The sequence below is a fragment of the Aspergillus pseudonomiae genome (assembly GCF_009193645.1).
Source record: "Aspergillus pseudonomiae strain CBS 119388 unplaced genomic scaffold BDV37scaffold_72, whole genome shotgun sequence".
NCBI lineage: Eukaryota > Fungi > Ascomycota > Eurotiomycetes > Eurotiales > Aspergillaceae > Aspergillus > Aspergillus pseudonomiae.
Window position 1 is genome coordinate 88389 of NW_022476064.1, and position 26895 is coordinate 115283.

Sequence of the window (26895 nt, forward strand, 5' to 3'; positions counted from 1 at the left end):
ACTTTGACGGCAGCCAACAATTAACAAATTGCACTTTACATTTCCATCACTGGATTTGTATGACGGTTTTGCCATTCGAGATCGTGTGGGGCGCGTTTGTTTGGCTTCCGTATCAGTTCGGTTATCGCTGGAACTTCCGGAGTTGGACCTAGGGTCCGTGGGATACGACTCATTCATCTGTTAAAGGTAGCCCCTTCCGCCATTTAACTCGCTTTCCTGCCCATACTCCTATCTTTCACCAACATCAATTTTTCCTTAGTAGTGACACGGTCGATAGGCACTCTGCGAAACCATCCCCGTGAGTACCGCGGTTCTCAGTTTGCGGCGCGCAGGCATGAACTCGCTGCGTCAATTCGCTCGCCCCAAGGCGCTACAAAGCCTGGCCATCCCTCCGAAGCAGAGCTTCAGCGCAATTCGATTATGGCAGAGGCATTTCAGCAGTACTCCAGCTGTTGCTTCCCGGCTAGCTGGCATTGATCCTTCAAAGCTTACGGTTACCAAAACGAGCACCCCTAAAGAATTGACACCTGCTAAGGATCTCGTTTTTGGCAAAACTTTTACTGGTATGCGCAATCCAAGGAATTAGCCACATTTTGTGCCTATAGTAACGTGAATATCTCTTAGATCATATGCTTGCTATTGAATGGTCAGCATCCAATGGCTGGGATGCCCCTCGTATTGTCCCCTACCAAAACCTAAGCTTGGATCCCTCGGCTTGTGTGTTTCACTATGCTTTTGAATGCTTCGAAGGCATGAAGGCCTATAAAGACAACAATGGCCAAATTCGGCTGTTCCGTCCAGACAAGAACATGGAGCGCTTGAACAAGTCTTCATCGCGAATTGCTCTCCCTACCGTTGATGGTGAGGCTCTGACTCAATTGGTTGGGGAGCTCGTGAAGCTGGACAGCAGATTCATCCCTAGGTATGGTCATCGCTGACTCCCAACGTATTTCAACTAATAGCAATAGTGCTCGGGGTTACTCACTCTACCTGCGGCCCACAATGATTGGCACGCAAAGTACCCTTGGGGTTGGTCCACCAGGTTCTGCCCTTTTATTCGTCATCGCAAGCCCTGTTGGGCCTTATTACCCCACTGGTTTCAAAGCCATCTCTCTAGAGGCCACTGACTATGCTGTTCGAGCCTGGCCCGGTGGTGTTGGAGATAAGAAGCTGGGTGCTAACTACGCTCCGTGCATTGTTCCTCAACTGAGCGCAGCCTCCCGAGGCTTCCAGCAGAACTTGTGGCTTTTCGGTGAGGAAGAATACGTGACTGAGGTCGGAACTATGAACCTCTTTATTGCGTTGAAGAACAAGGAAACAGGGCAGAAGGAACTAGTCACTGCTCCTTTAGATGGAACCATTCTTGAAGGCGTGACCCGTGACTCTGTTTTGGGACTTGCCCGGGAAAGACTAGCACCAAAGGGCTGGACTGTGTCCGAGCGCAAGATTAGAATGTCTGAAGTTGCTGAGGCAGCAGACGAGGGTAGGCTGATTGAGGTGTTTGGATCTGGCACCGCAGCCATCGTAAGCCCTGTACGAAGCATCAGCTACAAAGGCAAGATGGTCGATTGCGGCTTGAAGGAAGATGAGGAAGCTGGCGAGATTGCTTCCCAGATGAAAAACTGGATTGAGGGAATCCAGTATGGTGATGAAGACCATAAGTGGAGGTAAGTCTGCTGTCGGATACATTCTTTATGATCTTATACTGATTTTACCAGCTACGTCCTGTAAATGAAGCCTCTGTCGCGCAAAATGGGCTACAAGTCGTTTAGAGTGTTTTACATGATTCTTTATGGGTATGGATAAGAGAAACGAATCGCAGTCTTGGGTTATATCACTGCTATAGTTTGGTTTGGCCATTTTTCAACTAGCATAAGCGCTATCTTGCATTATAACATATCTTAAAACGAATATGCAGAAAGTCTAGCTATCTCGGTTTTGCAAAATTTGCTCTCTTCTATCCAGCCGGAGTACCCACCGCTCAATAGGTAAAAGCTACCTTGTGTGTCTGGTTGCAGTAACTGGTGAGTATCTTGGGAAGTCGACACCTGCTGAATCTGCCTCCACGAAAACTCTAGCAACCCGTGCATGGCGTCTGCAGATGTCCTCAAAGGGAAATGATCAACTGTGCAGCTACCACCTTGCGCTTGAACCAACAACTCGAAGACTCAGCCGTCATAGTATCGCGAATGACGACTTAGCCTCTAAGAAGTTAGATCGTTGATCAGTGCCCTGCCATACTACAAGGTACTTTTTCGGTCAGCCTTTTTGGAGCCCCATGAACAGGGCGCCTGAAGAGCCATGTCACGGACCTTGTCAACCTAAGGCGTATCTCTACAGGGAAGTAACACGGCGATCCCAACGGTCAATGATATAAATATAGTAACAGATAGTATTCCCATGTTGGAACGACAAATCCAGTGGAGTAGGGATGTACTGTATAGTAGTATACTTGACCAATTGACCAGAGCGATATACACCCAATGTCAATGATTGACGATAGTATAGGCCGGTTTCTATCAGCGTTGAAAGATTTGAACCTCATTAATTTCCGTTATCCGTGACCCTCGAGTCTAGCCTAGGGAGGCAACTTGTCAAATTACTGGTCCGGAGTATGGATGAGCGTGGCTCCAGTTCGTGCCTGAGGCACAATATCCGTCGCGGCCCCCAACAAGGAACGAGGCGTGGCTGTAAGCCCAAAGCGGGTATGCATAAGGGGCCCAAGCTGAAGGGGGAGAATCCCCAGGCAGCCACGAGGAGATCCACAATGCACGCTACACGGCGTCCAGAACGTCGGCAAGATCCGCTCCCGCCCAATTAGTTCCAGTCATTCGTCCCCATTCATCTGACACGGGACAACAACGGCGGATAAGTCGATCAACACGCATCTGAATACTCCATACCAGGCTGATCACCATGCCGTTGTCAAGCCGTCACGAAGGCTGTGCTGCACAGCGGGTTCCGGATACGATGGGGGAGGTGCAACACAGCAACACAGGATATTTAGTCAATTTGGCGGAGAGGGAATCCGATAGCAAGGCAGACTGGTAGGGAGGGATGCCGACGAGACCCGCAAGACCTAATATTCATTCATTATCTGCTGGACCTGTCGACCACAGGCACGGAGATATGCGGCGCCGAATGTCGGGGTTATTTTAGATCACCAACAGAATAATATCATTTCCTTCGTTCCTATGGGACTTGCCTGTTAGACTAATGCAGGCGTTATTCTCTGAGGAATTTTACGAATAGGTGTCATGTTATTAGCGGCAATCGGTGTTTCTCAAAACCCGTGGAGCTGAAGATTTCTCATGTCTGACACCGAATATTATCGTTCTGGGTGTATATATTCTTTGATAAGGTACATTCCATTTGCTAGCTCTAGATGGTCATAGATCCCAGTAGGCATACTACAGTCGACTAGAACGAAGTCTGGCATAGCTATATCGAAATTATATTTAACTGTGCCCTGCAAAATTTGACTGGTATGGACATATTAAACCCAAACGAACGGAACTCCTTCAGCGACGCCTGTTACTTATGCCGTCAACTTGGTTGGGACAGCATCAACACAAAATAGTTCTAGATTGCTTTCCAGTTCGATAAAAACCTAACAGTCTACCCCTTCTTTTCCGCCCCGGGACAATTGATCCTCTACAATTGCAGAGCTCTTCAATGGACCGCATGGTATATATGTTATACATTAAACGGAGTTCCGACACTCGGGCCATTCCAAGAGTACTCAGTAATAGTTGAAAATAATGAATCCCGAGTTTGTAACGCTCGCCTTTTCAGCCATTTTTTTTTTTTTTGTTTTCTTTTACACATCGTACAAGGAATGCCATCCTGTGCTGATTCCACCACCCCACCTTCAGCGAATGAAGTCAATTGACGTCGATTGCATCTCGGCGTATAACTTGCCCGACCCTATAAATTGAGATTGATACAGCAATCTATCCGGTAACCATGTCTCTTTCAACGAATCAAAAGGGAATGTATTTGCGAAATGCGAGCGGAGGTGGCAAGCTAAGTAAGTCGCTCCTCTCGATCGAAGATGATGCATAAATTACTTCGCCGAAGGATCCATACCTGCGTAGACTTGGGGGCGGAACTAGTACTCTCTATACAGTGGAGATTTTCACCGTTCATACTACTTAGCTTTGCCCGTCAGATGTCAAGTCCGCCACCACGTGCGGTCACCTACACCCGGGTAAGCAATTGGTGTTCGTAATCTTCTCGGGTGGCACGGATAACCCTTAGGCTTATTCTGCCATTGTAAGCGGAGTAGTGGTGATGATGACCCTGCGTTAAATTAATAATGTATATACTATATACCTAACAACCAGGGGTCAAATTCTAGAATTAGACGGGCTATTGAAAAAAGCGACTGAAGGTAAAGAAATCATATAAAACAAGTATTTAATGCGAGGAAATTGCCGAGGGGTACTAAACGCCTGAATATGTATAATCACTGCCAGTTAGTGCAGATATATGTGTCACATATGTGCAGATAAAGGTAAGTGTCAACACGTTTCATCACTGCCTGGGTATTTCATCATTGCTGGAAGGTTTAACAATTCGTCATCGTGAATATTGTCTCTTAAGATCCCGATCCTTGGAAATATGTTATGCAGGCTATTGCCGGGAGGAGGTTTGTCAAAGTAATTGACTCATAAGTATTGATCGGCACTGTGATGTTCTCCCGATGCACAATAACATACAACTCTGTTCTTTCTATTTTTTTCCTTTGTCGGGGGCCACGGGTCTAGCCAGAGTGGGGGAAATAAGAGACGAGGTTACATACGATGGCGAGGAGTCATGAGGCGGGTGAGTATGAATGGATGCTTGTATGCAGGCCCAGACCCCACCACCACCAAGAAGATATCACTCTGCATGACGACCCAACTGGGACCAACCATGTGATTGGCGCGTGACCTCGAGGCATACATCCTGAAACAGATACTTAGCTGGTTTCCTATCCTCGCCAATGAGACACCGTTTCATCAGCCCTACACAAGGGGGGGCCCAGACTATGAGCTCGTATTACTCTGGAAGGGATAGATTCTTAGAGGAAAAAAAGAAACAAGAAAAAGTTGAGCCTCATAGTTGTTATCCCTCGAAATACCTCAGACTGGGGTGAACCCAAAAATAGACATTATCATATTGACGCATCCCCACACACACCCATGGAAGAATTCTCTACCTTGCTTGACGCAACGAATTCCTTTCCAATCATCTTACTCTCGGAAAGAAAGAGGCGGTTGGGTTGATTTCAATCCCAGTAACGTATCAACGAGCAGAAACCTAATACAGCAAGAGTACTCGTTTCATGCAACTCGCCCCCAAATATGATGGTATGTTTGGTAATCTGCCTTGCAGTTGAGCCTCGCACGGGTTATATTCAAGGTAGAGATCATTCCTAGCAACAGATGTAGTAAATAAGAGAGAAAAAGAAAAAAGAAGAGGAAAAAAAAAAAAAGAAATAGACACAGACAGACAGACAGACAGACAGAGGGAAGGAGGGAGAATGATTGGTAATATCATTATTCATTGTGTCCAAGACATAGGCAAAGCAACGTTCCGCATTCTTACATATTGCCAGTTACCCATAGCTCTAACACAGCCTTACGCAGTTCTTCATGTTTATCAAGAGTCGTGTCGTTTTAGAATAAGAGGAGCGATATACAATTAGAGTACCCACGCCGCCATCCACTAGGTAAGGTGAGATCTTTATCTTTAGTGTGTTGCCAAGATCAAGGGGGTCGGTACAAACGTGGCAGAAATCGAGGCCGTGCACTCTTCCATGTTGGTTCAATCCACTTCAACATTCCTCAGAATTTGCCCGCTTCTGGTTTCGCGCTGTCGAGGAAGCATGTAGGAGGTCAATCGGAGGACGGGAGTTGCCTAAATGCCTTTTCTGGAAACTGGTGCACCCGGGTGTGATTGGTCAGAAGGTATTCTACCCTAAAAACATCACAAGAGTTATCCAACTCCGGAGGGATATGAAGCCTGTCATGCAAATGAGTGGGTCGTGCTAAGGTACATCCTAACCCGTATTGACAACAAATTTGTCATTGGTTAGAAATGGCGTGCAGTCGAAATACAATTATAGTAGTTTTAGGTTTCTTTTCTTTTCTTCCCCCCTCTTCTCCATGTATTTTACTTCCCCTTCTATGCTTCTTTCTTGTTAAGGTACCCTAATAAAAGAGCATGTCCGGAGCAACGCTTGTATTCTAGCTAAAATAGTGGGATGGGGGCCGGCGGCTAATTTCTTTGACCTGGGAGGGATTTAGAACGGTGGTACTCCGGCCAAAGCAACTAGTCACAATGCCCGTAATTAAAGTTGGTCGATATCGATCTTGAGAATTTGTTATCCAACTCAAAGTACGGAGCACACACCAGTCCTATAGGGTAGGAGCATATTGAGGTTCTATCACGATACCGAAAAAGTTTAGATCTGTTTCATATATTTTTGTAGTATTGGAACCATGAAGTACTGCACTTAACCCCATTTGAAAGTTGAATATCGGGTCCAGATGACGAACTAATAGAAGGATAGATGGACGCAGGAAATTCGAGTCTGCCAGAATAGGAACGCATGCAAGTCATCGGATGACTGACATCAAATAAAGACGCTTAAAATTATCTTTTAGTTAGTACAACCTGCACCTCTTGGTCTAAGAATAGGTAACCATGGGAGATAATGATGAGAACGAGTTCAGTGATTCATTGTGTAACCATACTTTTTTTTTGTCAATACAGGCATTACTGGTATATTACATACAAATGGTCACTAAGTGAAGGTGCAAATCTAGCCCCTTCCTGGGAAACAGCATCTTTCCCGTTTTCCTTTGGGGACAGAGAGCCACTGGAAAGCCACTTCGCTGCCCTAATCCAGGGAAAATTTTTGTCATTTGTAAAATACCTATTGTTATAATACAGTTATACTGTACATACAAGGACAACATCCATGTTGGACCCCAAAGTACCCCGGGTAACATGCATGGAAGGAAAGTAAATCACCAAGAAAGGCCCCCATTAGCAATGCATGACTGTGCAACTTCCACTTTCCTTACCGATCTTTGTTGGCTCGCTCGTAAAAGATTTTGGTTAGGAAGGATATACAACTTTGGAAAACTGTCCGTGGTTACACTTGTTTCGAGGCTTTTTACTTTTCCTTTTTCCCTTTTTTTCTATACCTGCTGCAAGGTGAGGAATTCAGCGTGTCATTGAACTGCAGCATTGTCTATTTTTCGCACCCCAGACAGAGCAGAGTACAACCCAAAGAAGAGTTAGAAGGGCTGGGAAAAAAGAATCTGTGAAGATCTGCATTCTACATGATGTTGCTATTTATTATCAAGTTCCTTTTAGAATCTAACATGTCGGTGAATTGCAAGGCACATTCATCAATACATTTGGTAAACCGCCCCCTTCTTTGGAGAATGTAGCTTCAACCTTAGCGACATGCTGCTAATGCAATATCTGGAACCACATGGCCGATGATGGTGGACAAAGTCAAACCCGGGGGGCTGTTGGTTCAGCACAGCCTGATCTTCCTCTTTTTCCTTGGTTGTTAATTCCCCCCCCCCCCTCTCGGTCTTTTCGGTCATCGGAGGGCCCGCTTCAACAGCCTCACAACCTGGGATTCCGTCAGCCCGCCAACCATTTTGCGATGCAGCCCTGCACATCCGCGGATCCATTCGGGAAAAGTTCCCTACCAACACATGGTCAAGCCATGCATACTAATGGCTCCCTGGCCCCAAGCCCCCAGGCATTCACCTGTTGCGAAACACTAATGTTACCAGACCCCAAATAAAAAAAAAAAAGGAAAAAGAACAAGAAAATGGAAAACAAGAACGAAAAAAAAAAAATAGGTATTATATTTTTATTCTAATTCCAAAGAAAAAAAAATAAATTTTTTTTTATTCCATTTAATCAAAATTAAACTAAAATTAAATCAACTCATTAAAAAAAACAGAGAAGAAAATTAAACCAAACACGGGATTATCACTGTTATCGCAACGGCTCAATCGCTGTCATGGGTTGTTTTGGACTCGGAGACCGGGGCTTAGCAAGCAATGAGCTACATGTAGGCTGTTTCTCTAGTGGATTGGCCATGGCTCCAACGTTTCTTTAAATACGACGTGATTCCTTTCTCTGTTTTAGGTTCCGATGGTAAATCATCACTGACGGCCTTGACCACTTGAATCTGAATCTATATAGCCAATCTTTCTTCCCTTCTTTGTTCCTGTACCGCTCTTCCTCGATTTTACTTGGATCTCATTAAGTCTACCAATCGTAGACGGACTAAACTCTGTTCTACATATATAAAGTTGGCAGTGTCTCCTGCTATTCTTCCCCGCATCCTTTATCTGTTCAAGATGCACCGGTCAAGCAGTCATACCTACCAAACAACCAGCTCAAGAAGCTCGTCGAGTCACGCCAGCAGCAGTGCATTCAGTCCAAATGCCAATCCCAACGAAGACTGGACCAAGATATCAGATCTTGCCGAGCGGCGGCGTATTCAGAACCGAATTGCACAGCGCAATTATCGTTAGTGTGCCGTTATCAAGAAAACGATATGGGCGTCCATTCTGACTCGGGCATTGTATTAGGTAAAAAGCTCAAGCGCCGCCTAGAGGACCTTGAGAAGAGGGCTGCCTCAGCTTCAGAATCCCCAGAACGGTCCAACGAGAGGACTGAAGTGCCAAAGAGTTCGCATCCGGCCAAGCCTCGTGCTAGAAACTCTCGCACTTCTAAGTCGAACGCGGATGCCACGAGACGGACTACAGTGGAGAGGATCCCAGCTTATGATGGTTATGCAGCACAGGATGACCGGGGGGCGATGTTCTCCCATCAATGTACGCGCCAGCTCTCCGCATCACCCCCGCCTGTGTACTCTTATCCTTCATATTCCCACTTGGAACCCTACGGACAGTCCCCATATGGACAGCCACATCCCTACCATTCAATCCCGAGTACCTACAGTGATATGTATCATGGAGAGTATGGAACCTCCGTACCATCTATTCTCCCCGTTACAATGGCTACGACAGGCCCAATCAAGAGGCCGCATGTCTACGCGGACGAAGATATTGTGAGCCCGTTTAGCATGAGCTACGCATCCATGGCTGGCATCGATTTGTGTCCGAGTTCTCAACATCTTTCGGAGTCCAATATCCCTGTACATACCCCTCCCCGTTCATTGAGCCGATCTGCAAAACATCCCATATTCAGCAAGACTAATTCCCTTCCTTCAGATGCCGCCGCTGTCGCACGTTTGCAGCGATGATCATTCCTCCCCATCGACACCAGCGGAGCCGCCCAATCTGGCATGCCCTCTTACCCCCGAGTCGGACACATGCTCTCCCCACTCGTACCCTCTATTTTAATGACGTTATTTGGTTTGCTTTTGGCGATGGCTTGTTGTAACGACTGGTACGATAAATTGGGTTATGTGTACGGTGGAGTTTTATTTCATTCATTTGACTATTTTGGGTGGGCATGGGATGCCATCTGTTTTCAGACATCACAAGACATGGCAGGGCGCAGCTTTACAGGGCCTTGGGTTTGGGTGATGTGACAGCTTGATCGATACATTGCGGTTGGCGTTCCGGCTATTATGGGAGCTTGATCTTGAGGCGTAACACTAGTGGCCATGCTACAAACTACTTCTTGCTGTCTTTCATCATTACTGTTGTTATTATTATTATTATTGTGATTTATATTCTCCTACAATTCATGTCTTCTCAGCATTGTCATGGAATACAGCTTGAACTTGGTTGTGTGTGTATGTGTGTGTGTGTGTGGCTTTTTGGTTTTATTTTATTTTGTTTTGTTTTGTTTTTTCTTTGGAGGTGAAACCATTGACAATGGGGTCTCGACCAATCGGTGGCTCTTTGGGTGTTGGTTGGCCTTAAGCTATGTACTATGTGCATGTCCAGCCTGGCCCCCAAACAATTTGCGGGCCTCCTCGGACTACTCGCTAGATTTGGGGGCTAGACTGGAGAGAGTTCTTGTTGAATTTCAAGTCAATCAGGGTAATATTCTTGACTATTGACTGTTCCTCGTACGATGAGTATCGATTTCGTAATGATGTATTTCATTTCTTATGTTCAAATCCACCTTTTCCCCAGGAATATTTTCTAGCGGGAGCCTGACGCGTTCCATATCCTTTGATTCTTTTTGCTCTCTCTCTTTCTTTCTTTCTTTCTTTCTTTTTTTATTTTATTTTTATTTTATTTTATTGGAATCCTCTCCCTTCAACCTTGGGTAACTTTTAAACTAGCAATGATACCTAGTGGTCGCAAAATATTCCAGTTTCGGGTATGGTTGCCTAAGGGTTGTTCCAAAAGGAATCATACCTGGACGATATGCAAGAAGTTAATCTGCTCAACTAAGTGATTTGCCGCGAGGACTCACTGGAAAGCGGATATGGATGGGTAAACTTACGCAGGTCGCTCCGGACAAATATTTGGTATCTTGGTATTAGCAACCACTATTTACCCTTCAAGGCATAACCCTTGACGGGCCCCATTCCGGCGCCATCCGTCTGGCACGCGGTGAAAGCAAAGGCTCCTTTCAACGCCCGGGCCAGAACAGAATCCCCTGCACTCAATTTGCGGGTACCCTTTATTGTCCCTTTTTATTGATTGGATTTGATTTGCCCTGTCGGCTTTGGCCCGTGAAATAGATTGAGTGCGAGGTTTTGGTCTTTGGAGTCTGAAATAGGCGCTTTCAGTGGGGCTCTGCGCAAGAAACGAACATGCTGCGCCTCCACCACTCCATCATGACGTGGTACGGTGTATGTATGTATGTATGTACACCTCCATGGGGGCCAATTTCAAGAGTTGAATTAAATTAATTCAATTACCTGGGGGAAATTGTCGAGAAACTAGCTTCAGCCTTGCAAGCTTTACCCTGGACGTTGGATCTCTGACCTCGTTCTACTGCTACATCTGAAAACGAACAATGAGTGGACAATTTAATGTTCTCGCTCGTCACCTTGGATGCGTTTGAAGGAGGAACTCGTTTTGGGGCCCTTATCCAGTTGTATGGCCCGAGCCATTAGTGGGTAGCGAATCTCATGGCGTGTATGCATAAGGCGAATGTTCCACCCAGTATGATAAGAAAGATAGTATAGGATCCATCATCACTTTGAGCCTCTTAAGTGCGTACAACCACCATTCCTCTGCCTAACAACGTCCCACGAGACTTGGTCCCGTTCTACTCCTAGTCAAATCTCGGGGAATAGTTCGGGCTCTGCACACCCTGGTACCAGCAAGGCAGCCTGATCCTTGAGAGACCTCATGGTTGCAGATATGCTGGAAAGTCAACAATAGCACGCAGCCACATGATGGGGATGGATGAGCAACCGCTACCAATTCCCTATTCCGGTTATCTTGGAACATCATTGGTGGCCTGAAAAGACATGGCATATTTACGATGTACCGAGCTCGTACTTTAATTGTCAGTCGGAAGGGGAAAAAGATTTTTTTTTTTTCTTTTTTCTTTTTTCTTTTTTGTTCTACCCCTCCCCTTTTCTCGTTCAGTCTGTCTATTTTGTCTGTAAGGTATGGCGTCAATTCCAACGTATTAACTTCATGTCGGGTCTGTAGTGGTACAGGCCATTCGCCTGAACCGCCACGGAACTTGATCTGATGGTCAGCCTTATGCCATTTTGAAAATCATGGCACAGAGCATTGAATGATCAGCCTCTTGGTCCGAAGGTCCAATTCAAAACACCCGAGCGAGCCAATCAGGGGGTTGAGGGAGCAAACTGAATGCTGACAGCCCGCACGGGTTTTGGGGACCCCACCTTGACAGATACCCGACCATACTCCGAGTACAAGTACTACCTCGTCCAAGTGGTTCCTAGTACTTAGTATCGACTAACTCAAAAAGGGGGGCATCCAGCGCTGTCGACGACGTTACATGGATTGCAACCGGCAATCGGAAAGCATGGGAGCCATTATTAATCTGGAACGCTTGTGCCATATCCATGAAGTGGTGGTGATACTTGACTCGATAGTCAACTCGTATCCGGCTCAGCCGTCGCCTTGTCCTTGCGTTAGTGTGGAATCGAAAACTCTCGACTTCGACCTTGGATTCGTCAAGGAAGGTGACGCAAGGCGGCTCAAAGGAGGCCAATTAATTCGTCTTTTGAGGCCCATGTTACCGGCGAAACCCGAGTAACATATTTTTCGGGAATGGATCGAATATTTCAAATGCATGGATTATTTGGTGAGAGATTTTTGAACAAGATTGTCCGACCATGAATACGAAAGACACGAAGAATCCCTGTTGTTGAGGGACCAAATTGGGGTCTTCACAATTTTGGGAAATATTCAACGAGAGAGAAATGGACGACGGCGTGATGAGGGACAATGACAGTGCATGCCTTAGCGTGCATCATTAGCATGCGCGTGGCTATTGATGAAGATTACGGGATGTATTCTAGACCTTATCTCTATTGTTGCTTATCCGTTAAAGTTCATACGGAGTATGGACCGACAACGCTTTCTATCGATCATTTAAATAATCAGAATAATAATTAACTGTATCAAAGAAAGCTCAAATTACACCTTTCTAATGCACAATCCCCCATGGACCGAACGCCATAAATCAACTTGTATCACTCTGTAATCTATCACCAATTTCCACCCCCCTTTTTGAGCAATCCCTCGAGCCAAGCCTTTTATGATCGACTCTCGATTCGGACAAACCCCGAGCTCCTCAGCTTACTCTCGGGGAGTATCACCAACAACATACACGCAAGTGAACGATGCAAAATTTCCAAGGACTCGTTTGCATTGCCCAAAGTGAAATAGCGGCTGGCAATACTCCTGCATTGCCTACAACTCCAGTGCATGCGAGACACCGAATTCGGATTGGCGGGGAATGAGACTACAACTTACAGCAACCGATGCTGCTCACTTGATTCCAATCCACTTTATCAAATCGAAGCTTGGCCAGGCCGTGGTTCAGAGAAGATCAAGCGATATTCACCGTTCCTCTAGCTCCGAATAGTCTCGCGCTTGAATCATACTGACTTTCTGTTTACGGACTAGCCGAATGCTCCTTGACTCAGGCGAAGTACCTCTTAGAGTTTGATGAGCTATCACATCGACAATTCTACGCTAAGTCTTAACGTGGGCCCTACCCCTGAGACTGATAGCAATCTCTAAACGTATGCCAAACGTCTATGGAGTACCGAAATACCGAGCGGACCGTTCCATACAGCGAAATGGTACTGTTTCAAGCAAACCCAAGCGCTTCAGTTGAGATTTGGGAACTATATCGGTCTCGGTTTAAGCTGTGCCTCGCTAAATCTACGTATGCCTGCCCAAAGCAGCACCCGTACACTCACTCCACACCTTGCAGGGACGAGCAAATATTGACTTCTCATATGGCATTTATCACGGAACCGAATATCACAAACCATCGCTGAGCGTCTCCACCGGCTATCCAATCCTGCCTGACATCCCGGACTAAACCACAGTGCTACACGATCTAGCTACCTGGCCTCGTTCGCGTTCAAAACAGACCAGAATTGATGGAATAAACATACCTATAATGTTGATACGAAGATAAGCGCAAGTGGATGCAGAGTTATCAGCCAGCCGTCAAATATCCGCAGCGCTCTTTCACGAGAATACGCAAGGCTTTATTCGCGCATGTCTCGCCATTACATTGCATGCCGGAGAACAGCAAGTATGCGATGCGTCGGACTTGACAGTTAATATTGAATTTTTCCCCATTCGGCTCGAAAACTAACACACCTTCAAAGTGACTTTGCTGTTTATGCATGCAAGTCTCGCCTAGGTATGGGTGCGCAGGTCCGAGATGTCATTTCTGCTTTCTCAATCGCCCAGACAGGCACCTTCCAACCCTACAAATGCCCCCGGCCTAAGAAGCAAGTGAAGATCGAGAACCTGAAACCGTGCCGTTATGACCGGATTAATATTAACTGCGTATGTTGTTGACGTCACCAGCATACAGTATATAGGATAGAAAAGCACTCAAAGCGAATGCCCTCCGACTCTACCTTTCTCACCCCGTGAAGAACCATCCTTGTGAAGAGATTAATATTGAACTCCATTCTCTGGATAGAACACGGCACAGACACATAAACAAACATAGTCTTAGACTATTCATACATCCAAGACATGAAATATGCTAGAAGAAAGAACAGCCAACTAGCAATCTGTTATATGTATGGTAGAAGCCTCGTTTTGCCCCTGTGTAAAGCAAGATAGATAGAAATGTAGGTAAGCCGTACGGCCTGGCCATTACATGTTTTCCTGGATAGTTCCTTTCCATAGCACTATCACTGCTGATCTCTGCCGTAGACCAAAGTTGACAGCGGGCTGGATGTATCTTTCCTTCAATTCTCTCTTTATATTGTTGTTCGACTGATTCTCTGATATAGACCATCCAGGTCTGCATGGGTGCATACGGGAGATGAAAGTGACGAGCAATGCGAGGTGCACTATTATACCGAGCAGAGCCCTGTCCCCGAGAGTCTGCGACGGGAACTGTGCTTGCATGCTTGAATCTACCAAGATAATAACCAACTACAACCAGTTCAGTCATCAACATTCGAAGTTTTAATTCCATGATTGCTCTGTGTACTGTACTCGAACGTGAATCTGTACGCCAGGAAGACGGAAAAGTCGACCCGAAGACGCCTTCATGCAGTCAAAGAGATGAGACATAATTCAGTGAACATAGACAAGACATACATGAATAGTTGATGAAGGAAGGGAACGGGGGAGTTATGGGATGATAGGCGAGAAGAAGACACACATAAGAAAGAAAAAGAATCACAAAAATCAACATGCGCGCTTCCATCACTTCCACACTATTTCCTTCTAAATATTTCTTTCCCATCGCCCAAAAAAGTTTTAATGATAATAGCTGTTCTGTCCGTTTATCCCGCCTCAGCGCCGTTAATGCTCATTTGGTCAGGGTTGTACCGCCGTCTCCGCATGGGTGCCTTTTTCCTCTTTGCTATCGCTGGGTTCTGCGCTCCTCCTGCAGGAGCGGCGCCCATTTCTGTATCGCCGTCGTTGTCGGCTTCCCTACGAGCTGCCTCATACCGAGCCATCTCATTGAGTTCCTCAACATCCGTGGGCTTCATCCGCAGCCATTTCATACGTGGTCCAGTCCGAGACCGCTCCGAAACTCGGAATCCATAAATCCGTGATTCGTAGATCTTGCCCGGTCCAAGTCCGGGGCAGAAATTGGCCGTCCGCACTCCGTTAATCTCCACCGGTTGATGAGCTGGGGGAACATCGGGCGAGACCTGGTTGTTTACTGAGGATGACCGTGCCGGTGATACAAGAGAGCTGTCGAGCCGAGGACCAATGTCCAAATCCGGGAATGTCATGAAAAACAAGCATCCAAAAGTAGTTCCAAAGAAGGCACCGTCAACAGAGTGGAATCGACTGTTTGGGGGTGTATACAGATCCTGGCAGCTCGGACAAAAGAGCTTCACCGTCTCTTGACCTGGAGTATCAGACCGACCAACCGGCAGGACCTTGCATCCATTGCAGTAGACGCGGGGGCAGACGCCAAAATGCTGCATCTCGTACTTCTCCAGCATCTGCTGTATGCCCGGCCGAGAAGTAATATATCTCTGATGAATTAGACCGTAGAGCAGCTCAGCAGAGCTCTCTATCACACTCAAATCACTAGCCACTCGCGTATGCCTTCGGTCACCCGCTCGCCGGTACCCAGGGGGCTTCTCGTCACCTAATATTTCATCCTCGTCTTCCTCTTCTTCCTCCTCCTCCTCTTCGTCCTCATCCTCCTCTGGTTCTACATCCAAGATCATCTCCAACGCCTCCTTGTACATGGGCACCTGTGACTGCAGTCCCGTCAAATTGAAGTCATCTTCGATGAAATCCTCCGACACCTCGGCAAAGAACTCATGGCCCATTAGGGAGCAAAAGGAGGAGATCCACGACTCCGGGGCACCTTCCGATGACGACATATCGAACGAATCGGACGCAGATGACGAGGGCGTTGATTCAGACAGTTGACTCAGATCCAGCCTGTCTAGGCCGTCGGCCAACGCCGAACCTGTCTCTCTCGACACGTTGCCGAGCTACCGGTAAAAACCGTTCTGGGGTGATCTCGTAAAGAGATAGGCCTCTAGCAACTTGCACCAGCTGACACTGCGTCCCGGCCCAAGTCGCTTTCGCTCAGGAATCTCCCGATCCAGGAGATTAGGAGTTTCGTTCAATGAAGGCAAGACTGGAGCAACCTTAGAGGCCAAGAACAAGCGAACGAGGTTGTCTGACAGGCCCAAAGGTCATAACAATGTGCGAAACGAGAGTTATTGTGCGATGCGGCGTTGACGTGATAGCGATAAATCCCCCCCACTAAGGAGTCGACTTCAGAAGATCATGGAAATTGGAGATAAAAGTCGGATCTTGGCAATTAGCTATCCTTGGTGGGCACAGTGAGCAATGACTCCGAGATTCCCTGTCTCTCCTTCCCTTTCTTGATTGTGCAGTGATTGATCGCCGCAGTCGAGGGGTTCTCCGAAATTAGGTTTCGTGGGGCGGTGGAAAAAGATGTGTGGCAGCGGTCCCAGTTGCCGTAGCCGTCGCGGACTAGATGAAAGTGGAGAGATCCCTCAACGTCGAAGGTGTGGTCTCACAAACCGTAGGTCGTCAGTTGGGCATGGCTTCTGCTTTGATTGGGGTTCGAGAGGATGGGTGGTTGGCAAGAGAACTTAGGTTTAACTCTCCAGCCCTCCGGCTGGCAGCCATGCGGGGTCACGTGCAGTGGTGAGGGCTGGGTCTCGACCGTCCATGACCACCAAGTACTACCCCCTGTTCCAGCACTGAGCAAATATACTATGCTTACTTCTATCGATATTGTATCAAGGTAGTTTCCCCAGTAGTCAGGCTTGTCCATAAAGAATCACCGAGCGGGACGTCGTGTAAAAGAAAAGTCTCACTATATACACACCGCGTCAATATACATACAAGTGTATCCCTCAAAATAAGTCCCTAATGGCTCGTGATAGTTCACCATCATCTCCCAGAATCCCTGAAAGGCCTTCCCCCGTGTTTGGAATTTCTCCATCGGGACCTACAAACCCGCTCATCCCGTCCTGCGCTGTGCTAGATGCAATGAAGTTGCCAAATCCTCCAACAGCCTCGAACAGGGTTGTCAGCTCATGGCTCATCTGAAGCCCATTTAATGGGCTGCTTCCGAGTTCATTCACCCCATTCATAGGCCCATACACCGACAGATCTTCAATTGGATGGCCAGCCAAACCCGCCATGGCGACGGCCGCCGTAGAATGAGGGTCATTGGAATCTGATCCAAAGGGGCGCACGAGCACGCCCAGCCTTTCACCTATCCTTCGAAGGCCTTTGATGGCCTTCCATAACCGTTTCGATACGTAAGATTTCGTGCTAAAGCCGTTGACTAGGTCGAGAGCCATGTAGAACTCGTCTCGGACTTGCCGGTTGAACTCCGTCGGAGCATGGCAAACGGCGAGGAAAAGGACAGCCAGAGCGGCAACAAGGAAATAGTTGAATGTAATTTGCTGAGTGCGGTAAATGTCGGAAGTTTGGTTCAGCCGTGTAAGCACTCGAACCGTATCCTTAGCAACATCCACCACAGTCTGGGCATGACCCTTATCTTCGGATATGCTAGCTGCTGAGTGAAGGACCGGTCGGTAGATAAGAATGCGAAGCTGGTTCATGCGCAAATATAACAGCACTCGCAGTCGTCGAAGACCCCGGTTCACTGACTCTCCATGCTTTGGTGACTGTACCGGATAGAACTTCAAAGCATCAGGAATGTGCTTGTACCACTGGAGAATTTGATAGTCCAAATAGCCGATTTCATCTCGACGTATGTCCATTGTTCCGTCTGAGCCAAGCCCAGCGTACCAAATTTTTGAGCTAATGCGGTTATAGGAAATCATACACCTTAGGTACGGCAGCGATGCATCCTATAATATCTATTAGAAACAGGTTACCTTGGCGGGGTGGTTGTAAGCATATCCTACCGGCTCTGGTAAGTTCGGATCAATATCTTCATCTTGAATAACAAACGGTAGTCCAGTTCCAAGGCTCCAGCGCCTATCCAAGCTATAGGTTGCCCAGAAGATCTTGATAATCTCTGGCCATTGATCTTCGTTAGGAAATGACTTTGCTAACGCATCTCGTCGATGCAAGCCTAGTTCAAGACACATGCGAGCAGCCAACCCGATGAGACGGTAGGCCATAGCATCATCGTCCGTGTGGAAATGGTAGGTCGCCTAATCATGAGATGTTAAATACCAGAAGTTTGCGCGATGAACCAGGATAACATACCACGATGCCGAAAAGCTGGACGGTTCTGATGTCTAATGGCTCCCAAATCTTGGACTCAATAACCGGTTTCACACTCAGGTAAAGACGTTGACCAAGCTCGCTCTGGCCACCTCCCTCGACGACCAGCGTTGTAGCAAGGATCATCTTTATAAGGTTCGTGTTGTCGTCTTGGAGACCATCTGAGCCGGGCAGCGCTCGCTGGGCAAATCCCGTGCGTGTTGCAGCCTCCATAAAGGTGTAGAGTAGGTTGATTTGTTGTGTCACCTTCTCAATTTCGAAGAGTGGATACATGATCCCAATCTCTTCTTCGTAGATTTGACATAGTCGTATAGCATCCTCACGTTTAATGGCCCATATTGGATCTTTAGTCGGATGGATAGGAGGCGCGAATGGTGCAACCTGGGGAGGTGAGCCAGCAGGTGTCGCATGGGCCGTAGTTAGATCGTCGGTTATCACTTCTTCTGTCGGAGCGATGCCCATGTTTTGAAGGCTCGATTTTGCGACATTGAAATTGAATGTCGAGCTCGTGGGGCCGTGGAATCGGGGATGCCTTATGCGTGGTTTGGCCAGCCCAGCATGCATAGAAGTAAACACAGGTTGCGAACCATCTCGGGAGAAATTATCAAAGTTCGGCGAATCGATGGAAGATCCCTGCGAACGCAGCTCATTTAGACTACTGAAAAGGCTATTGACCTGGTCTTGCAGAGTCGTAATCTGATCTTTCATCGAGCGGAACTCACTAGTCACAGTGGATATAGATTAGCAGGAGTAAGCGCAGAAACGAGGGTATTTCGGTCAACATACTCCGAATCCTTAAAGTTATTGTTGCAGCAATTAGGGGCATATCGACCTATCAAGACTTGATTAACCGCATGACACATGCGCGCGTACCGCTGCCCCTTGGGATGAAGGAGGTGCGGGTGTTTTTCCGTCTACTCACATTCGAGATTGAGGTGTCCACAGCGTTGACACGGTACCTGACCGTTACACTTAATCTTGCGACGCTTGCATTCATTGCTGGAAGTACAGTACCAAGACCAGTCAGCTCCACTGTCGCATGATATCACGAGACAAACAGATATGGCATGTTTTGCAGAGGGAGGGGTTAAAATTGGACGATCCATGTCCGGGATCATACCAGGCGATAGATATATAACGATTCCGCTTCGTGCGCGTCTGAGTTCCGTTGGTCTGTTCCGCTTTCCGCTTCGCACTATCACCCTCCACGGGGGTATTCTGATCGCCTGATGCCAGATGCGCCGTCGTTGTATCCACCGGAGTGGTCTCTGAAGCCATCTTGACGCTCTTTTCAGGTGCGATGAACCGGTAGGGGAATGAGCGACGGCAGTAACCGGTGCGGAGAGATTCCCTTCGACATTCATTCAATTGGGTGCGCGGGGTTTCCGTTCCCCAGACCAGACCAGACCTGAATAGGCAAGGATCGGCGGGTCTCTGACCATTCCCGTGAGCTTCACTGGTAAGTTGCGAGAATCAATGGTCATAGTTATTAAATAGTGGATGCTATAAAATGCTACTAGCCGAAGTCCTCGAACTTGGTAGTCATTGCTTGCCTGATTAGTGGCCAATATTTCCTCTATGGTAAAATGAGTCCCCGCCACTGAATCATTATGAGCTGTCAGGACTAGGACTGGGAAAGCTTCTACATAGTAAGTTTCGGTCAATAACCATTGGTTTGTCCTGTGCTTCACAGATTCAGGACGTACTTTGAATGAATCCGCATTTGAGTCCCTTCTTCTTTGGTGGGCTCCAAATATTTTGTAGCAAACTAATTAGCCATTTCTTGTCTTGAATGTACGCCATATGTACTCAACTTCGGAATCCGGAAGAGAAAATTCCCCGATCGGCTGTCACCCGAGTTTAGCTAGGATCTTCGGGACAGAGATCTTGAAACATTTCACCAGGGCTAAACTTATAAACAACGCTCATCTTCTGAATGAAGGTCCAGCGATGGCTTTTCAACGGTAACCCAGGAGCTTGGTACCGCCTTTCACTCGCCGTTACGCGATTCAATCATCCAAACAGGCCACATGCTCAGTTCAGCACCCAAAACTCTCCCTCCGTCGCAACTTCTTGCGGGTATCATCCTTTGAAAATCCTCGACGATGCGAGCATAGAAAACTTCCGCAAGGAGCACTTCATCGCCGAGCTTCCTGTTATCCTCCCGCGCCGCCATTTTCGCGATCTACCTGCCTTTGGACGCTGGTTCCAGTCTTCTCCATCCGAGCCCAATGTATCCCGATTGAATACCACATACCTCGAGCAGCATGGCGCAGACGCTATTGTCCCACTAGAACTTACACAGCCGTCGACAGAACCGGACAAGGATGGTGTCAGTTTTAGACAATTCCATGCACCTCTCAGTCTTTTTCTGGAATGGATGCGCACGGCGGAGGAACAATCGCAGTCAGTTCGACTGTATCTAGCACAATGCCAGCTATCCGATTTGCCACAGACGCTTCGTAACGACTTTGCAACCCCTGAACTTGTGTCCCAGGCGGGCAACGGCGATGTGTACGACACCAATGTGTGGATCGGCTATCCCCCTACATACACCCCCCTTCATCGTGACCCCAACCCGAATTTATTCGTTCAACTCGCTGGACGAAAAATTGTGCGGTTAATTGCTCCCGATGATGGACAGGCGCTGTTCGCGTCAGTAAGAAGGCAATTAGGGAGGAGCGGGAATCGCGAAGCTGCTGTGTTTCGAGGGTCAGAAATGATGCAGGGACGAGAGAGGACATTGCTAGAGAAAGAGGTTTGGGACGATGGTTTGAACACGGCCAGTTCGGCACGCAAGTATGTTGGATACGAAGCGCAGCTGGAGGCTGGTGATGGGATGTTCATTCCGAAAGGATGGTGGCATAGCATTAAGGGGGTAGGACATGGTGTCACTGCTTCGGTAAGTTCCCTTCTTTATCTGTATGTACGTCCTCTGACGCATCACAGGTCAATTGGTGGTTTAGGTAAATCCAGAGTAACTAGTTTCTATATAATACAATCAATTTTACCAAGTAGAGGATTCCTACACATATAAAAAGGTAGAAAATTTACAAATTGAAGTATATCCCAAAACACCAACAGGCAAGTTCGAATGATCGTTCTAGAATCCTCCGTCCGTCCCACCGAACTCCCGCACCACCAAATCCACCACCAGCACCCAATCTATTTATCCACCAAACCCACCTCCAGCAATAGAAAACCCGGCCCAGATAGAAGACATGCACAAATCCATTTTAACGCGCACAACACTTCTACATCTCATCTTAAACCCATTCCTGACAATCCCGACGCGCGCTTCAACCACAATCGCACCTCCGACAATCCTCTCCCAAAGACTATTCCGTACCCCGATTGCCTACCCCCAGTGTCCCTCCAATCTCTATCAAGAAAAATCCTACTCCACAATGTCATCGTCCACCGACCAGATCCAACAACAACAATCCGACAATGCCGCTACTGACTCCGCCGCCGAAAAGAAACCAGAGCAGTACCTCGCCCTTCCCGACTCCAGCAGCGCCGACCAGACACAGCAGCTGGATCTCAGCGGCGATGGGTCGACGGTGAAATTGGATCACTTGGGTCCGTTGGTGGTCAACCAGGATGGGACGTTATCACGGATCTCGAACTGGGCGCAGATGGCGGAGATTGAGAAGAAGAATACGTTGCGGGTGCTAGGGAAGAGAAACAAACAACGGATGGAGGCACTGAAGGCTGCTCAGGGAGCGCAGGAAGAGGGTAAATAGGCGCAGGAAACGGTGGAAAGGTCGCGAGTTTCTACCGTGTAGGAGTTACGGACTTATGCTTTGGGTACCAGGGAGACATTTTTCTCTTTCATAGACTGATTGCTTATGTATAATAATCCAGCCCATTTTAGGCTTCACATACAGTTACAGGTTAATGAACTCTACGACGAGAGCTGCTCAGATATATCGATGTTACACCATTCAATTCATAACGCCGTACAGCTGAAGTTCCTGGACAACAGGCCACCCAACAACAGAAGTGCATGTACACAGCCTTAGCCGAAAATCCAATCGGCAAACCTCGAGAATATATTGCTATGAGGATGCTTAGCCATGCAAAGAATAACAGTGGGGTGGGAAATACTTGAGAAAGAATAGATAGCACATACCTCGAAGGCAACGACACATGGTTTCTTTCATACTCGTCAATTTCATCGAGTCCGGTCTTCAGATCAATTTCTTCAGGCTTTCGAATATGTGATTTATGCCAAAACTTCCACCCAAAGAAAATTATTGGGAATACTCCAATCATTGTGTATGAGAAGAAAAAAGTGGGAATATCCCATTTTCCAGGTAGAAAGACTTCGTACCCCCCTACAAACGCCATGACTATCGTACAGACCATGGCTATATAGGCAATGTAAGGCTGACCCAGACTCTGATACGGGAGAGAACTGCGGGGAATGTTTTGCGCGATAAGCGCCTTTCTGAAGCGAGTATAGGAGAAGGTAACGACCGAGAAATTAATCAACTGCGATGCAGTAACCTGGCGCACGATTTAGCCGCTGGCTTGGAGATGGCTTATGAGGTGACCTACCAGGTTGATAAACCAATTAAGCACAACTGATGCGCTGTTGGAGACTTGCAGGAAGGCAAGCAGCGCAATCAGCAGGACAAGTCCCACACAGTAGATGGGAACTCCATTCTTCGTGCATTTCCTGAAAATTCTCGGCGCTTTGTTGTCCAGCGCAAGTCCATACAGGCATCTGCTGGCGCAATAGACATAGCTGTTTCCTGCACTGAAGGCAGCTCCAAGGACCATGGCATTGACAATATGTGGTAGAACCGGAATACCCAGTCTGTCCATCGCAATGACATATGGTGATGCAGCCGCGCCCGGTAGGTCCTTTTCGAATGCATTGGCCATGGTCGGGTCATTATAAGGGACCAAAATACCCACGCAGAGCGCTCCTAGAACGAAGAATGATGTGAGTCGGTAGAAGACTCCATTGAATGCTTTCGGCAGGACCTTTCGTGGATTCTCCGTTTCTCCAGCGGCCATTGACACATAGTCGGGACCCGCAATGGTGAAACTCGCCTTGATCAAGCAAGCGAGAAATCCTAACCATCGCCCAAGGTCTCCTGTTTTGTAATACTCTGCAAAGGAACCAGGCTCTTGCCAATAGCGGAACCCAAATCGGTCCCTTTGGGGATTGCCACCCAACATCGCAATAAATGTGAAAATGATCAGACCTATACTGAGTAAGACTTTTCCCAGAGCAAGCCAGAACTCGGCTTCACCGTAGTAATTTACGGCGAAGACATTCAGGAATCTAGTCTCATGAGTTAGAATCGAAGCTCCACGGGGCTGCCCATAATCGCACGAGGAATAACGCACGCATAGAGCACAAGCACAATGACTATGATTGCAACTGTTGGGACCACATCACTCCAGTAGTGGATGATCATACTACATGCAGTGATTTCGAATGGCACCTGCACAGCTTCGAAGACGAAGAAATTCCAGCCGGCTGCTACCCCAAAGGCTTCGTCGACATAGCGGCCAGCAAAATGGATGAAAGGAGAGGAGACGGGGAGGTATACGACCATCTCAGCCAGACCTAGGAGTTCCTGTTGTTCAGTAAATGCTACATAACGGAGGGCATGGGAGGGAGATCGCATTAGGGTAGACCAGCATGGCCGCAATGGGAAAATGGAACCGTGAAAGCTGGTAGGTTCTATGAACATGGACACACGGGAGAAATTTGGCGCTTATGGAAACCTATTGCCATCCACCGAGGGGACTGCATTGGGAGGGAAATGCTGCTGGCGGCAATATCGAAGAAAGGCAAGGAGTTCGGAGCTTTGAGGGGTGGGAGTTCGTACAAACAGTTATGGCTAAAATGACGGAGCACCTAAGAAAAGAGATGTATAAGACTCCACGGCCCCAGATATAGAAGTAGCAAATGGGACTTGGGTGGGAAAGAATGTGGGGTCTGGGCTCTGTTTGTCTCTTCAAAAACCAAGGCGCATGTCATGGTGGATTGAGGATCTGTGGAGTGGTGTTTTATGCTTTTGCTTTATATTCATTGGCGCCGCAAATCTTTTTTCTTTTTTTCCCTTTGCAAACTGGAATATCAAACAAGAAGTAATATTCGTTTCTTCGCGGCCCATATAGACTCACCAATATTGAAGGTTCTTTGAGACACAGTAACCCCAATCAAATGCAAGCCATGGCGACAGGTAAAAGAGTACATCAACAGGGTTATGAGAACTGACCAGATTGTGAATGCCAGAAATAAACTGGCGGGACCACCGTTGAGCAGACTTTGGCCAATCTGGACGTAAAGCGCTGTACCAATGGTGCCTCCGATACCAATCAACTGGATATGCCGTGATTTGAGAAATCGGTGCGTGCCGTCTTTGGCAAGTATGTTGGATCCAGCATCGAGTGACTCGTCACTGTGGCTCATCGCGGGGTTCTTTTCAGGGATATCCATTGAAGCGCCCATCCGTCTCGTCAGCTTGTCCACCGACATCGTGGAAGGTCCTCCATGGTAGAGGGAAGTTGTAACAGGCCCCTGGGCACGCTCAGGGTCTGAATTGGAGTTGACCATAGCCAATTACTACTGGCCTTTGGGGTTGACAATGTTGATAGTTGCGGCGTTCAAGAGGGATCAGTTGCATGTAGGGAGAAATTAAGGGCAAAGAGGAAGACGCAGAATAATCTGCGGATAAAGGAGGTGTGAGAGAGAAATTTTGCAAACTAGCTGAGCCGGGCAAATGACCATAGTAGTATCACCGTGGTATCATGCCCGACTATGTGGGAACAAGAAAGAAAAAAAAAGAAGGGCCAAAAAACCAATAAGATCCGGACATGCAGTAGTTTACAATCGTAGTGACTATGAAACGAACTTATGAGCAAATCACCGTTCAGCGAAATTGTGGTAGAAGCTCACCTATGGGGGAGGATCCCCACAAGAGCGGACATCCGAGGTTAATGGGGTTTCTAGGGAGCAAGCGCACAACGCTCGTTCTGATCTAAGTGGCTGAACCACCAGCCCCTTACGGCTGACCACTGCAATCCTGACCATGATTTCGAGTAACACACCGATGACAAGGAATCCATACAGGGAATCCTTTCCCAGTGTCCCATGGAGGAAGAGAGACAGTCAAGCATCCAAGAATCATATCGGAGTATACCGAAGTGGAAATTATGTCCCACCGTGACGGGCTAACTTAAACCGCATTTGGGTATGTTGGAATCTAATGCAACCCGCGTGGGGCACATTGTTGGAGGGGTACATCTCAGCGTGTCACTTACGGCTTGTCAGTCAACCGACGGAGTAGTCCGTACGTTGATTTGGTGGGGGGACTATAGCTAGTCTCACTCACACAAGTTGTCCAGAGAAGAACCTTCATCATGGCTTTGGAAGGATGTCCAATAGATCAAAGAATTGAATAGTCTGCGATCTAACATGCAGTAACCTCAGAACCGAGGCTCCACTTGGTTTGCATTCACTCCGGAGTATAGATTCTTCCGGCACCGTCTTAATCATAGATTCACATGCTAGGTAGTTGACGTACTCTTTCTTTAACTACAGTTGACATGGTAGGTGTATTATAGTAGATATCATATAAAGTACAGGGTATATTGTTTTCTATCGAGATTGAGGCTGGATTGCCTTGCCAAGAAAAGAATGAAGGGGAAAAAAGTACTCATAGTCATATAGGGCTACCAGGGTCCATGTAGTAATATAAGGAGGTTTGGACATCAAATCCCATACACTACCGGTAATACTGTATGTAGTACGAAATAACTTTTAACAATAATAGTTACCGGCTAATTATTTGAATGTTCTTGGGTTGAACTCTAGAGTAGTATAAATGATTCTTCGGCAGGCTATGCTCAGCGTATTAGCTATTACATTTTAGCAAGATATTTCAAGCCTCGAACCTTGAAATAACGCCTGACTGGCCCTTATTCCTCTGGGGCTCGCGGTTGTTCCGCATCCATTAGCGATTGCCTTGGTGCTCGTCTTTCGCCCTGCCTCGGCGGTTTCTGACCCAACTCGGTTGGCGGGAAAAAGCAATCGTTATCTTCAAAATAAAGATAATGCGACATATCAAGCTCGGCAGTGCTCGCTCCACGGGATCTCCTGATGTTTTCAGGGGGATTTTGGCTTTCCGGGACCGAGCTTAGAGTGTGCGGGCTCCCTTGGGGCTCTTGCAGCTTAGAAGACATTCTCGATATTCCCTGTAGAGCGGTGTTGAGTAGATGATAGCTGAAGATGTTGCTGTTGAAAGATTTTAGATCAGGGACATGATCAGAGGAGTTAGCTTAAAGTCAGCATTTCTCCGCTTGGATACGGTTCTTCACTTTATATGCTTTGGGGAGTGGCGGTTGACGTCAGTTTGCCTGACCACGCGACATTTCCAGTGACATTTCCTTTTTTCCCCCTTTTTTTATTAAAAAAAAAGCATTGAACATGCATATCAATGAAGTAACCAATCTATTGCCGAACTCTATTTTGAACCTGATGGATAGCAGTAAGTAGTATAAAACC

The 26895-nt window shown here is 47.3% G+C and overlaps 8 protein-coding genes across 8 annotated transcripts; 4 read left to right on the plus strand and 4 right to left on the minus strand.

Moving 5' to 3' along the window:
• The first annotated feature begins 3 nt into the window (after positions 1 to 3).
• BDV37DRAFT_195878 (branched-chain amino acid aminotransferase, cytosolic) lies at positions 4 to 1786 on the plus strand. The gene is made up of 4 exons (XM_032079765.1): positions 4 to 186; positions 278 to 563; positions 625 to 922; positions 969 to 1786. Exons 2-4 carry the CDS (start codon positions 335 to 337, stop codon positions 1669 to 1671), a joined length of 1230 nt encoding a protein of 409 aa, XP_031938173.1. The 5' UTR covers positions 4 to 186; positions 278 to 334; the 3' UTR covers positions 1672 to 1786.
• Positions 1787 to 8259: 6473 nt separating this feature from the next.
• On the plus strand, positions 8260 to 9576 carry BDV37DRAFT_195905 (bZIP transcription factor). The gene is made up of 3 exons (XM_032079766.1): positions 8260 to 8553; positions 8616 to 9184; positions 9261 to 9576. The coding sequence occupies exons 1-3, from the start codon at positions 8382 to 8384 to the stop codon at positions 9390 to 9392; spliced, it is 873 nt and encodes a 290-aa protein (XP_031938174.1). The 5' UTR covers positions 8260 to 8381; the 3' UTR covers positions 9393 to 9576.
• A 5199-nt stretch (positions 9577 to 14775) lies between these two features.
• BDV37DRAFT_195959 (casein kinase II subunit beta) lies at positions 14776 to 16311 on the minus strand. The gene has a single exon (XM_032079767.1). The coding sequence runs from the start codon at positions 15995 to 15997 to the stop codon at positions 14933 to 14935; it is 1065 nt and encodes a 354-aa protein (XP_031938175.1). The 5' UTR covers positions 15998 to 16311; the 3' UTR covers positions 14776 to 14932.
• A 596-nt stretch (positions 16312 to 16907) lies between these two features.
• BDV37DRAFT_195963 (transcription factor domain-containing protein) lies at positions 16908 to 19969 on the minus strand. Its single transcript, XM_032079768.1, has 6 exons — positions 19483 to 19969; positions 19285 to 19361; positions 19149 to 19194; positions 18345 to 19083; positions 18038 to 18289; positions 16908 to 17980 (listed from the first exon to the last, which is right to left on the minus strand). Exons 1-6 carry the CDS (start codon positions 19638 to 19640, stop codon positions 17012 to 17014), a joined length of 2241 nt encoding a protein of 746 aa, XP_031938176.1. The 5' UTR covers positions 19641 to 19969; the 3' UTR covers positions 16908 to 17011.
• A 329-nt stretch (positions 19970 to 20298) lies between these two features.
• Positions 20299 to 21332, plus strand: BDV37DRAFT_286225 (putative JmjC domain protein; the record flags this gene model as incomplete). The annotated part of the gene is made up of 2 exons (XM_032087880.1): positions 20299 to 21264; positions 21312 to 21332. The coding sequence occupies 2 exons, from the start codon at positions 20299 to 20301 to the stop codon at positions 21330 to 21332; spliced, it is 987 nt and encodes a 328-aa protein (XP_031938177.1).
• A 156-nt stretch (positions 21333 to 21488) lies between these two features.
• BDV37DRAFT_195993 (uncharacterized protein) lies at positions 21489 to 22497 on the plus strand. Its single transcript, XM_032079769.1, has one exon. The coding sequence runs from the start codon at positions 21584 to 21586 to the stop codon at positions 22106 to 22108; it is 525 nt and encodes a 174-aa protein (XP_031938178.1). The 5' UTR covers positions 21489 to 21583; the 3' UTR covers positions 22109 to 22497.
• BDV37DRAFT_274119 (putative general amino acid permease (Agp2)) lies at positions 22384 to 24945 on the minus strand (the record flags this gene model as incomplete). The annotated part of the gene is made up of 6 exons (XM_032085175.1): positions 22384 to 22423; positions 22498 to 22874; positions 22926 to 23661; positions 23727 to 23949; positions 24215 to 24243; positions 24608 to 24945. The coding sequence occupies 6 exons, from the start codon at positions 24943 to 24945 to the stop codon at positions 22384 to 22386; spliced, it is 1743 nt and encodes a 580-aa protein (XP_031938179.1).
• Positions 24946 to 25965: 1020 nt separating this feature from the next.
• Positions 25966 to 26730, minus strand: BDV37DRAFT_256585 (uncharacterized protein). Its single transcript, XM_032082850.1, has one exon. The coding sequence runs from the start codon at positions 26571 to 26573 to the stop codon at positions 26310 to 26312; it is 264 nt and encodes an 87-aa protein (XP_031938180.1). The 5' UTR covers positions 26574 to 26730; the 3' UTR covers positions 25966 to 26309.
• Between the last annotated feature and the right edge of the window lie 165 nt (positions 26731 to 26895).